Source organism: Petromyzon marinus, chromosome 50 (assembly GCF_048934315.1).
Source record: "Petromyzon marinus isolate PM22_M1 ecotype Great Lakes invasive population chromosome 50, UKy_Petmar_22M1.pri1.0, whole genome shotgun sequence".
Lineage (NCBI taxonomy): Eukaryota > Metazoa > Chordata > Hyperoartia > Petromyzontiformes > Petromyzontidae > Petromyzon > Petromyzon marinus.
Window position 1 is genome coordinate 3,776,273 of NC_133716.1, and position 13,495 is coordinate 3,789,767.

The 13,495-nt window shown below is 50.9% G+C and overlaps 1 protein-coding gene across 10 annotated transcripts in view; it reads right to left on the reverse strand.

Annotated features, from left to right (window-relative positions):
- Positions 1 to 13,495, reverse strand: part of LOC116953247 (G-protein-signaling modulator 2-like) — a 47,579-nt gene that overhangs the window by 15,655 nt on the left and 18,429 nt on the right. For all 10 annotated transcript variants that reach the window (XM_076074776.1, XM_076074773.1, XM_076074779.1 and 7 more), the window contains 5 exons: positions 12,216 to 12,358; positions 9,454 to 9,577; positions 8,733 to 8,848; positions 7,484 to 7,639; positions 1,076 to 1,184 (listed from right to left, as the gene is read on the reverse strand). In XM_076074776.1, the coding sequence (XP_075930891.1) occupies positions 1,076 to 1,184; positions 7,484 to 7,639; positions 8,733 to 8,848; positions 9,454 to 9,577; positions 12,216 to 12,358 (648 nt within the window). The remainder of the gene's footprint in view (positions 1 to 1,075; positions 1,185 to 7,483; positions 7,640 to 8,732; positions 8,849 to 9,453; positions 9,578 to 12,215; positions 12,359 to 13,495) is intronic.

Below are 13,495 nucleotides of genomic sequence, written 5' to 3' on the forward strand. Positions count from 1 at the left end.
CGGGAATCAAATCAAGGAACTTGTTGCCGAAATAATATAATAACAATTATTTTGAAGGCGCATATGATCCGTAGAGATCCCAATGCCGTGAGGTGTGCTACCCAACCGTCGCAATAATTTATTTCTTCATGACATCCCGTCATTAGACACGTTGTAAACAAGCCGTGGGCCAGGAGGCACCGCCGTATGTCCACACGTCGCGGGTGGCAGGGAGGGCGGCGGGTGTCACTGCACGCTTGGCCGAGTGGCTCCCCCACGTCCTGGGACGGACGGAAGGTCGGACGAACGGAGAGACGAACGGCGAGACGGACAGAGAGATGCTCGAACGGAGGGACGGAGGGGTCAGAAGGACGGAGAGACGGACGGACGAAGAGACGGACGGAGCGAGCCGAAACGTGCACGCGTGTAAAGGCAACGCGATGCTTCAACGTCACAATTACTTTGCGGGGAGCTAAACGGGCCGGACCGCGCCTCCGTGGCTCTGCGCAAATCGCGCAAATTGTGACAAACGCATCGTCCTCCGCTTCACTCCACTCACCCGTGAGTTTAACTCCTTGCCAACCTCTGCGTGCACCTATTCTCTATTCGTCCGTCTGCGTTCGTGGGCCGTGCCCCTACTTGCCATCGTCATCAAACACGGTCAATCCACTGCTAGATAAAAGCGTCCCAAAGTCATCACCATCTTTCCAATTGTGTAGATATGAAATATAATGTAATAATTATACTTTCTTGGAATGTAAAGTTGCAATCATTAGAAGATTTGTGGCAGGCTTATGTAGTGAGAAGTGCAGGCGAATAATTTAGAAGTACACCACAGCGTACACACACACACACACAAGACAATAAACACGCAAAATATAAAAGGCACTACTGACATTGCGATAATCTTTGTATATCTTGATAACCGATATCGCATCATGACAACCGGTGCAGTGGTAACCCCGTACGCACGGAACCCACAAGAGGCCATGAGGGGCCGCGAGGGGCCGCGAGGGGGCCGCGAGGGGTCACGAGGAGTCGCAAGGGGTCACGAGGGGTCGCAAGGGGTCACGAGGGGAACACCGGCGCTGCGTACCTCCTTGGATATGGCCAGGTGCTTTGTGACGAAGGACAGCGCTTGCTGGTGGTTTCCCAGGGACGCGTACGCATTGCCCAGGCTCCAGCACGCACGACCCTCGCCCACCCTGACGGCAAACGCAACGCACAAAAGCGGGGGGGGGGGGGGGGGGACATCAGCGGGGCCGCTCGATCGCGCGCTCGCTCACTCACTTCCTTCCTCGAGGAGGCCACTCGCGTCCTCACGCGACGACGCGACGGGGGGAGGCCGCGCTGTTCAAGCTGGCCACCCCACGGGAGGCTTCGCACGGCTGGAGGGTGAAGGCATCGCAGGAAACAAACACCGGGGGGAGAAGGTGGAAGCGGCAACAGCTGAGCCGCCGCCAAAACAACTCGCGCCAAAACAACGCAGCGGCCGCGGCGCGCGAACGCGCAGGCACGGCGATGAGTACTGCACGCGTTTGTAACAGGCAGAGCCGCAACCCTGCAAAGTCCTCGCTCAGGCCACCGCTGACGGAAGAGTCTCAAATATAGACGGAGCTCCATGGGGCCCCTCTTCAGGGTATTTGGTCAAAAGTGAGCGCACCCATACTTTACCCCACCACATTTGAGACCTGCCGATCAACTTAGTTGTACCTTAAATTTTGATTTAAAGCTTTCGTGACTGCAGTAATTCATATTCTTAGTTCTTTCGGTAAAGTCACGTTGAAGGGAAACAACAAAATAATAAAATATATATAAAACAATAAAAATTATCACGACGTTTCGACCATAACACAAACGGTCATCTTCAGGTGTGTTGGTTTGCATAAATTTGTATTGTTTTATATATATTTTATTATTTTTTTGTTTCCCTTCAACGTGACTTTACCGAAAGAACTAAGAATATAATATTAGTTGTACCTTGTTTAAACTGCTGGGTGGACGACATTGGTTCGAGCGAGCCTGACAGCTGACGAGACGCCACGCGTCAAAACCGGTCCAGTTTGCTTGTACTGAACCAATGCTGGTGGAAATATGCACTGCCAGAAGGTCGTGCGGCTGATGGGATGTGTAAAAGAACACCCTTATCAATATGTTAACGTGGAGGGACAGACACGTGACTGACTTTCCGGGGACACAAAGGCGGCCGGACGTGATAACCGGCCACACCGCTCCCTCACGCGCCGTTCCGGCCTGAATAGGTACCACTTCGCCAAGTGCACTTGCCCCGGACAGCCTGCGCGGGCTACACGGGGGATCTGGGTCTATGCTAGCAAAGATGCTGGTGCGTCAGTTTCCTCAGGTAAGGAACATGATTGGAATGAAGCGGTGGCCGGGATTTTCGCTGAGACAGCGCCGCCCACTCTCCCCAGCTCTTTGCAGGGGCTCTCAACCGGCGGTGATCAGAATCCGTGGGGTTCACAGATTTAGCGATGCCCTCTGCTCAAGGACTCGGGGACGCAGCCCTCCCCTCGCAATTGCAAACGACCGACTGGCACGGAAGGGCAAACGACATGGCTTCACAATTCACAACGGTTCTAACGAGACCGGGGCCCATTCTCCACGATTCCTCGCCAACGCCGAGAATCCCGTATCCCCATGGGGTCGGCTGCTCGCATTTTCTCCCTCAGTGATCTTCTCCTTCTGCGCCTCTTCTCTGGTCACATCCGGCTGTCCTCGCCTCTCGCTCCACCGCATCCTCCCATCTCAGCCTCGGTCTCTCCCTACTCCTCCTGCCCTGCACCAGAGGCATCTCCATAGCCCTTCTGCTCTGCGAGTATTTCTTAGACATACCATCAGCCGCTTGGCCTTCTGCGAGCGCATACTTTCAGTCAAGCTACCATGAGAGATTCGTTCATGAGGCTATCCACATATACAAACACAGAGACAATTTCAACCGAGAAGATGGATTCTGGCTTAGCAATCATTGAAAGGATTTGATAAACCATTTCGGGTTTTAATTGATTGTTCACACTTACGGTGGCTTTCAGACCGCATCCATTATTTTCGTCTCCCCCCTCCACCCCTCTTTTCCGAACATAGATGGACTCGTCCACCTGAATAACTGCCAAATCGCTCTCCGTGGTGCTAACGTTAAAAAAAAACACCACTTTTTTCAAATTTTCTTGCTGTGAATTTCACACCTGATGATGATTCCCTGTGTTGCAGCCGAAACGTCGTGAGAATTTCATTGTTTTATATTTACCGAAAGAACCAAGAATATGGATCAATGCTGGCGAACTGCCCATCTTACAGGAAGTGACCCTCTCTTAACGATGTGCGTCCGAGTTCGACACAAAATGTAACAAGACACAACTCACAAAAATCTTTATCGTCGTTGTGCAACATATAACTACTCGAATAAGCAAAGTCTCCTTCACACATCCGTGACAGTATGCACTCCCGGAAGGCTGTGCGGCTGATGGGATGTGTAAAAAAAATTGCTTTGTTTTGGAATTTGGAGAGACGGAAATGGGAAGATGTATTGTCTGCTGATTTATTTTTATTATTTGTATGCTCCACAACCATGCTAATAATTATTCGAATATATGCGTCTCTCTGAGGCTGTGGATCTCTGTGGTGAGTCTATGGGTCTCGAATCTCAAGAGTCCTTCAAATGACATTTTCTTAGACCCTTACCCTTGGCACTGTACTTATGTGAAACGGCTCCTCAAGACCTGTGCAAAAAATGACCTAAATACGCCGTGGACGGACGATAGAAGATTAATCTTGATGTTGACACAGGCTGCTGTGACACCGCCCACCGACTTTGCAGCGACAGTTAATGAAATTGCCTAATGGCACTGCCGAGCAGCACAAGGATTTAATGTAACGGAACATGGCAACAGAATGAATCGGTCATCCGGGATTGATGATGAAAATGCCCTTGGCTGTGAGAAAGTGACATGGGGAGGCATTCGTCAGCGGCACGAGGAGTGGTGAATCGGGCGAAGTTTTTCCCCCCCGAGTTGACATCCGTTTGACAAACGCATCTCGCCCTGTTTCTAAAACCAAAATTATAAAGTGACCGACGCTGCTGCTAGTTGGTTATTGTGGCCTGGTGGCTCGGAGGTGGGGCGAGCGGTAGGCGAGCGGCTCGCAATCGCAAGGTCGTGACTTCAAATCCAAGTTAGAGGGGGGCGTCGGCGGTTGATTTGGCCCATCAATGTGGCTCATTTGAGCAGGAAATCGCATTGATATTTGACGCATTTTAAAAAGACGTCAATTAATTTTCGCCTATGATCGGACCGCGTGGGAAACGTCCGATCTTATCAGTATCTCAGAAGCCAAGCACGGTTTGAGCCTGGACAGCGGTTGGATGTGCGCCCACACGTGTGCCAGGCTCCCAAAGACGACTACATTTGTGGGCAATGCAACACAATCCACCGTTGTACCACACTTGCTATGCTCCCGTGTTCACCCTCCCCACCTTCACCGACCCGTACTGACCAGCGTGCTGAGGTCAAATAACCCAACGGTGACCCGCACTGCGTGGGGGTTAGGCTAGGTTTATTGCGGCACGGGCAAAACGCACTGGACAATAATAAACACTCATTTTCTTTGGGGATCTGGTTACAGAAACCTGGTTACAGCAAAAAGAAAGCTCGAACAAAACAATCCACAAACAACTGCATAGGGTCAAATACCGAGTGGCAAAGTCGTGGATCAACATGGTAAAACCAGCACAAAGAACACAAGGATAACAGATTACACCCCATACAAAATCAAACAAACATTTATAACCTGAAGGCCTGTAAAGCAGAGCGATCAATTGCACGTGCACGCACGATGAAATCTGATGTAGAGTGGGACGAGGAAGGTGAGGTTTTGATCCCAGATGTTCTAGCTCTGTTATCCCAGAGATTATCAGCCGCCACACAGAAGGAATATAAACCACTTTTGGGTCCCACATGGGAGGGACTGTGAGCAGCAACTGGGAAGAGGAGGAGGAGCTTCTGGCAGATTAAATGATCTCGAAGATATTTAGCAGCAGATTTAATTTTGTAAACGCTTTGAGGATGAAGATGGCCCAACGCCGCACCCACGCGTAGACCCTCATCCAGCAGTGGATTGCGCATGTGTATGTTCATCTTATGCATATGTTTCACTATCTGCCACTTGTCTGCACAGCCGCTCTTAGCTGGCGAGTAAGATACTTTCCACGCGGCGCGACTGACTCGGCAACTAATGGTATTAAATGAAAAAAAGCAATTTCCTGGAAATACGATTTGCCTTTTCCAGCAAACAAGCGCGGAGTAGATCAAATTATTACAGTGGCGTCGAGTTCCAGACACTCGCCCAATTTGATTTGCCGCGAGGCCTCGACGGAGCTATCTTTACCGACATCAAAGGCGGCCGGGGACGGGGGCTGGTTTGCTTTTTTACTCGTCGGCCTTTCGAGGCGAGAAGACAAAACGGCAGTGTCGATGATTTCAAGGGGCCCGGCGTCTTTTTACTCGGCAGCGTTGACATTTCCAAGCGAAATTACCGCGCGTCGTTTTTGAAGACAACGAGAGCACAGTTGGTTATGTATGGCGTGAAAGAAGTTCCACATGCGTACAAACGCACATACATACAATATTAACCGTTTATTATTTACATAGGAAGGGTCCTGCTCCATTGGGATGTTTGTCCAATACCCGTGACAACGTTTGTTTGTTTGTTTAGCTGTGGGAGGAGGAAACCGGAGAACCTGGAGGAAACCCATAAAAAACAGGTGCAGAACGTGCCAAACGGCACACAAAGACTCCCAAGTCGGGAATCAAACTCAGGGCCCTTCTTCTTGCTGTGAGACACGGGTGCTACCACTGCGCCAACCTGCCGCCCTACAATTGCTGGACGTCGCGTTGCGATGGGTCAAAGAAGAAAAAAAATCATGCAAACGCATCAATTCTGTATTGCTGTCCAACATGCTCGGAACGCAGTTTTTGTTTATGAGAGTTATCGTGGCTAATGGTGTCATTGCCTAGCCTAATAATTCTGACCCCTCCCCTTTTAGTGCCAGATTTTTACCGACAAGTTGTGGCCCAACCCTTTTATCAATTTGGCCGATTATCTCCCGGGTAATTCCCTTACAGCAACACAACTTTGCACAAATAAGTTATTTACATCGGGTCATCTTTACCCAAGTTACCATGGCCATCCCAAGTTACAGACGGACGGACAGACGGCGCAAGAGCTAATGCATTCAAGGTTAAAAAAAAAACGTAAACTCTGACGTTGAATAGCGCAGAGTCAAATGATCCGACCCGTATTTTTTAGAAAAGAGCCCCGTCTGGTTTAGTGGAGTCCACGCGCCACGCAAGTAATAATTATCAGACCTTCACCCTAATGGCCACGCTCAGCGAGCCAAGCTGCGACACCGGCTCCCTCAGCGATTCACTTCGAACTGGGAGGAGGCAGCGTGATCTACTCGAGTCGTTTTAGTTATGGTTATCAGTGAAACATCGCAACCCTAACCCTCCTCCGTTCTCCACCTCCTCCTCCTGCCGTCTTGCTGGACGTCTCATAAGTGCTTTTGCAAGAGGTTGACGGGGTGGTACGGAGGTCACAGTGCCTGATGTGGGCACCTCTGATACTCTGGGTTTGAATCCGAGGCTTCAAACCGGGTGCTCACGTGCGAGTTGATGGTCACAGCGCCATCGGCGATGAATGCAAAAAAAAACATATCATGTAAAAATTTGGCTCTGCACTTAATTTGTCTACATTCCAACTCTGAGAATCTGCACGTTGGCTTGGCCGTTACGCAATGGTCGTTATTCTCAGTGGTGGATCAAGTGGGAAAGTGCTGCCCCTTACTGTCTGGACCACGGGAAGCCTGAAGGTTATCTCAGAGGTAGCTCTGTTGTATCCGACTCCGAAGGGTTGCACTACTCTGCGAGAGATGGTGGATACTACATCTCATGATATGATGCTGGCAGCACAATCGGAATACAGACATCGGCAGGGTGAGGGCGGCGTGCACTAGCATATAGTAAACACTCGTTAATTGGCCGATAACACCTTTATATAAAAATGATCGGAGAGCTACGGCAATTGTTGGTAGTGCCTCCTCACCATGTTGCTGCCTTTCCTGCTCATCTGTGGCTCCTCCTCGCACCTCTGAGTTGTTCTCTCTCTACTGTACAATGGTAGCGTGTTACAAGTTGAAATAACAATTATTATCATTGCACTGGTATTGTGAATCCTTTTCTCTTTGGTTTTCATCTCCACGGTTTGGACAATGCTGTGATCAATGTGTCAGGTTTTGTCTCGGGCAAGTCGCTAACAGCAACACAACTGCTCAGTGGAATTCTGTTAAAACAAGGGGCCTCACAAGTTATCGCTCGCGAGTTATCGTGAGCCACCCGCCCCCCCCCCTCCCTCCGTTACAAATACACAAGTCAACCTTAGTTGAAAGGAGTTAACAAACAATGAATGCCTGCCCCGTCGCACGTGTGCGCACCTGTCGCTGAGGTCCTGCGCGATGGCCAGGTGCTTGAGGAAGAACTGGATGGCGAGTGGGAAGTCCCTGAGCAGCGTGTAGGTGTTGCCCAGGCTGTAGCACGCCTGTGCCTCGGCCGCTCGTTCCCGCAGCTGTCGCGCCAGCTGCAGCGCTTTCCTGCCACCACCACCACCACCGTCACCACCACCACCACCACCGCACACCACGAGCAATCGTCAGAGACCCGAGTGGCAAGACGAGCAGCATAGAGCAACGACGTTCGTTTGCACCGCCGTCGTCTGGATGAAGGCCTCGGCAAGCCGCTCTGCCATCGCCCAGGGTCTCGAGATGCAACGATTGATCTAGCACCTTAACGGGGGGGGGGGGTGGTTTGGGTTAGATCACGACGTTTTGCCGGTGATTACAACCAGCATCATCAGGCGACAGCCAGAATATTTTAAAAAATAAACCTCTATTATGGATATCGGTCCCGAAAGCCTACGCATTAAACTGATCGAGCATCTGCACGCAAGCTGATGTTATCGCTCCGTCTCTGGATGTCCTCCTGGGCGTGTGTGTAACCCCCCCCGCCCCTTCCCCGGCTGGCACGCTGTCATGAGTCTGAACCATCGGCCGTCATTCCTTCCAGCGATGTGTCCTGCCCAAGCCCACTTACTTTTCTCAACAGGCAATAGGATGAGATATGGGGGGGAGCTTCGTGGGGCTTACATCCAGCAGTGGATTGATCACGGCTGATGATGATGACGAGAAATAAACCATTTCTTTGGTCAATATAGACCACAAAATACATCAACATCAAAAACGTCATCAAACCACCTGATTTAACCCCAGGATTTAAGCAAAGTTGGGGTCATTGCTCAGGCATAGGTATTAGCATTGTGCACATTACATTGTCATCAATTACCAATTAATAGGAAATAAATGTTTTATTGGTTCATAATTTGATCATGGCACTTTCCTCCTCTGCATCTCTGGTATAATATACACATTATCATTCTAATGCCCTGCCTGACACGATCACACAATATCACTCTGTACAATATCAATAAAATGCTAGTGCCCTGATGCTATCACTCTACACAAAGGGAACATATCATTCCAGTGCCCCGACACGATCACTCAACACCACTCTTAACAATGGGCAAAAAAAATTATAATGCCATTACAACCCCGTCACACATTATCAGTCTGCAACAGTCATCGCAAATCCACGACGCTTTACGCATCGTCGGGAGGGAAGGCCGCTCACTTGTAGTACTCGACGGCTTGCGGAAAGTCTTCCAGGCGCACGTACGTGTTCCCCAGGTTGGTGTAGGCCCTCTTCTCCGCCGCTTTGTCCCCAAACTCCTTGGCGATTTTCAGCCTCTGTTGCGGAGGGCAACAGGGAGACCCCCGTGTTCGTTTTCCACGCGCCACACGACGGCGACGGCAGCGGTGTGCGTGGGTGGGTAACGCGCCCGTAAGGTAACAAGCGTCTCAGAGCGCAGAACCACACGCGAGGAACGGGAGGGAGCGAGCAGCAAGGCAAGGAGAGAAAGGAAGTCACTCACTCACCCACTCACACGCTCGCTCACCCACCCACTTCATCACCCACCCACTCAATCACTCATCCACTCACTAACTCATCCGCTCATGCACCCAATCACCCACTCAATCGCCCACTCACCTGCTCGTTTACTCATTCACTCACTCACCAATTCACCCGCTCTCTCGCGGAACGGAAGCATTGGTGGAATCAGTGAGTGAAGTTCACAGGAAAATTGCAAGAAGCAACATGGCAGTAGTCATAAAAGGGGGAAAAGGGGGCGATTAATTTATGGTGAACACAGAAGCCGCTTTTTTTGGCAGACGTAAGAAATAAATAATGATTGCAAGTGCTACACTTGACCGTCAATAAAGAACTCTCCCAGCCAGGGCAGACGGACACAGACGGAGACAGACAGACAATTGTGAAGGGCTCGCAGTCTCACCTCCTGGTGAAATTCCACAGCCTCGTCATAGTTGCCGAGGAGGTACTGGGTGTTGCCGAGGTTGCCGAAAGCCCTGCCCAGCGCCGCGCGGTCGTTCAGCACGCGCACGATCTCCAGGTTCGCGCTGCAACCGCAGGGACAACACTTGTCAAGAGCAAAGGGCAGTGGCGATGGGCAGCGGCGACGATGGGCAGCGACGGCAATGGCCAGCGGTGAAGGGCAGCGACCATGGGCAGCAGCGGCGATGGGAAGCGGCGAAGGGCAGCGGTGATTGGCAGCGACCATGGGCAGCAGCGGCGATGGGTAGCGGTGAAGGGCAGCGGTGAAGGGGCAACGACCATGGGCAGCAGCGGCGATGGGTAGCGGAAAAGGGCAGCGGCGTAGGGCACCGATGGCGATGGGCAGCGTGTCAATAAACAAGTTGGTGACCTCCTGCATTGGAGCTTGTCTGCTGTTTCCAGCCCTGCAAAGTCAGTGGTGGAAATTCCACATTCCTATGGCGGAAGCGAGTATCTACTCAGCCTTGACATCGGAAAACCGCTTTTGACTTCCCCACAATGTGAGACATTTTATAGACCCCGGAGAGATGATGGGCTGAGTCAATGAAGATTGGAAGTGGCAAACCTTGCGATCGCGAGCCGCTTGCTCCACCGCTGAGCCACCGGTCCGGATGGCTAGCAACTAAATTAAGTGAGACTTAAATAGTGCACATCATTTCATTACATGTGGTATCTAACTTACACACCTCAGGGCGAATGGTAGTTTGTATCTAAATTACATGATTCCATTAATGCATTATGTGAATGTATGGAGCCCCCCATCTATGTAACTAGTAGGCATCAAACACGTCAAGGAATACAATGAAAGCAATTAACAATCCACGTCACTGTGACTGTGAATACGTATAACACCATTAAATCTCACGAATTAAGGTTCAACCGCAGTGAAGTTCAAAGGCAGCGGGGTTCAATGGCAGCGGGGTTCGTACTGCAGTGAACAACAACAACGAGATGCGTGCCGCTGCTGCGTTGGCAGCGGTGCACATGCACAGACAACCGGAGAGCCGGCACGCTCCGTGTCAACAACACTGCCCATTGCGCTCCGCTTACTCTCAAGGACGGAGCCATAGACCGGCGTGGTGGGTTTCTTTGTACAACCGCGCTGAAGTTTCACACAATGATTTTAATCAAAGATTGCCAGAGCTTGCGATCGTTACGTGCTATTATTTATTAAAGAAAATGCTATTAACCGTTTTAGCTTCTGTCAATGCAGCATAATATATTTTAAATTCAGCCCCCCCTCCCCTCCATTACATGAGCTCGCTTATCTTGCTGGAGTATTATCAATTTCATCACTGCAGTATATTCTGGCAAATGGTTGTACTCCACTCCAACATCAAGGCTGCCCACCTTCACCGGCCCACACTGACCAGCGTGGTGAAGTATGGTCAAAATAAACCCCGACGAGCGACACGGTGTGGGGGAGGGCCCTCATCCAGCAGTGAATTGACAAGAGGGGCCGCACGTGGCGACTCAGGGCTAAGTTACACAAATGGTATCCGGGCATGCCACTGAAAAAAATAACAGGCGTGGGGTGACGAGATTCTACTCTCAGAACGACCTTCCCGCCGCTTGCAAGCAAGCACGCATAGCAGCAGACACGCATGTCGAGTATGTGCATGTGTAAACAATTGATAATCACTCACCCATCCACTTTCTCCCACTTGAAATTACGCTACGGTACAATCCATTAACGTTCCCGTCCGCCGTGCTCTGGTTATCATTAGGCAAATCGTTACTCGTAATTTAGTGGCAATGTTATTCGACTTTCTTCGTGTTTGCTCAATTTGCTTTTTGTTTCAATCGCACGCCACCCTTGCGGGATCTTCCGCTACGCACGCCGCCCGCACGAACACTCTCCCTCTGCGCCTCTACTGGGGCGCCCTTCATCGGCTAAGAGCACTCGCGCTGACCACCAGTGTCATAAATCTGGCACTGCAGCGCAAAACCCCAGACGCCAGCAGTTTAGCCACGATCCAAAAACGTTTCAGCGGTAAAATCAATAACCGGGCCGATGCTGCGTACTCGCACGGACATGAAAAACAGCCTCCTTTTATGAGCGGCCATCGCGAAATTGCTCGCTAAATGACAAGGGGTTTAGCTAAAAAGCACACGCTGTGGCACATTCGCGACGGCAGAGTTTATGCGGCGAGCGCCGTGTTCGTGCGAGGCAAGCCCGTCACTCACGCTGCAAGCGGGGGAGGGGTTGCGGTGTCATTGTCGATCGCCATATGGAGGCAGCTACGTTAAGCTCTGCGTGACCGCTATGAGAGCTGGGAAACCCCACGAGCTGACAAGGCGCTTGTCTACCTGCAGGCTGTCCGCATATTATACGCAGGAAATGGTGAACGGAGTTGAGCAATGCTGCAAAACCTGGCTTCCTCAGTTCGATTCCCTGCCATGGCTAACATCGGTGACGAGTAATAACCACACTGGTCTTGGGCCAGCAGTGGCACAGTTGTTACCAAACTACGCTACAAAAGCCAGAAACCCGGGTTCGATTCCCGGCCGCGGCTAACATCAGTGGACAGTAATAACCACATTGGTCCTGGGCTAGCCGTGGTGCAGTGGAAATCACACTGCACTACGAACCCAGCAAGCCGTCCGCCCCCTTCATGGCCCACGCAGACGCTGACCGGGGGGGGCATGGTAAAAAGTACGGTGAAACACGCCGCCCGTCTCCGGGGGCGCCCCCGCACTCACTCGTAGCACTGTGCGGCGGCGAGGAGGGCGTTCCTGGCCTCGTCGCAGAGCTCCCCGGGCTCGTGCGCCCCCACGGCGTCCGCCTGCTTGCCCCGCGTGTGGTACACGTTCCCCAGGTTATACAGCGCCTTGGCTTCCCCGACCTGTGGAGACAAACGCGTGGACGGCCTTCCGCTCAGCTGTGCGAGACCGTCGCTCGTGCCCGTGGTGGTTGCCGGTAGTCATTCTAATCTGTTCATGATTACAGGCTACTCAGGATCCCCTCTTCTTTACGACATACAGTGAGGGAAAAAAGTATTTGATCCCCTGCTGATTTTGTACGTTTGCCCACTGACAAAGAAATGATCAGTCTATAATTTTAATGGTAGGTTTATTTGAACAGTGAGAGAAAGAATAACAACAAAATCCAGAAAAACGCATGTCAAAAATGTCATGAAGTGATTTGCATTTTAATGAGGGAAATAAGTATTTGGCCCCCTCTCAATCAGAAATATTTCTGGCTCCCAGGTGTCTTTTATACAGGTAACGAGCTGAGATTAGGAGCACACTCTTAAAGGGTGTGCTCCTAATCTCAGTTTGTTACCTGTATAAAAGACACCTGTCCACAGAAGCAATCAATCAATCAATCAGATTCCAAACTCTCCACCATGGCCAAGACCAAAGAGCTCTCCAAGGATGTCAGGGACAAGATTGTAGACCTACACAAGGCTGGAATGGGCTACAAGACCATTGCCAAGCAGCTTGGTGAGAAGGTGACAACAGTTGGTGCGATTATTCGCAAATGGCAGAAACACAAAAGAACTGTAAATCTCCCTCGGCCTGGGGCTCCATGCAAGATCTCACCTCGTGGAGTTGCAATGATCATGAGAATGGTGAGGAATCAGCCCAGAACTACACGGGAGGATCTTGTCAATGATCTCAAGGCAGCTGGGACCATAGTCACCAAGAAAACAATTGGTAACACACTACGCCGTGAAGGACTGAAATCCTGCAGTGCCCGCAAGGTCCCCCTGCTCAAGAAAGCACATATACATGCCCGTCTGAGGTTTGCCAATGAACATCTGAATGATTCAGAGGACAACTGGGTGAAAGTGTTGTGGTTAGATGAGACCAAAATGGAGCTCTTTGGCATCAACTCAACTCGCCGTGTTTGGAGGAGGAATGCTGCCTATGACCCCAAGAACACCATCCCCACCGTCACATATGGAGGTGGAAAAATGCTTTGGGGGTGTTTTTCTGCTAAGGGGACAGGACAACTTCACAGCATCAAAGAGACGATG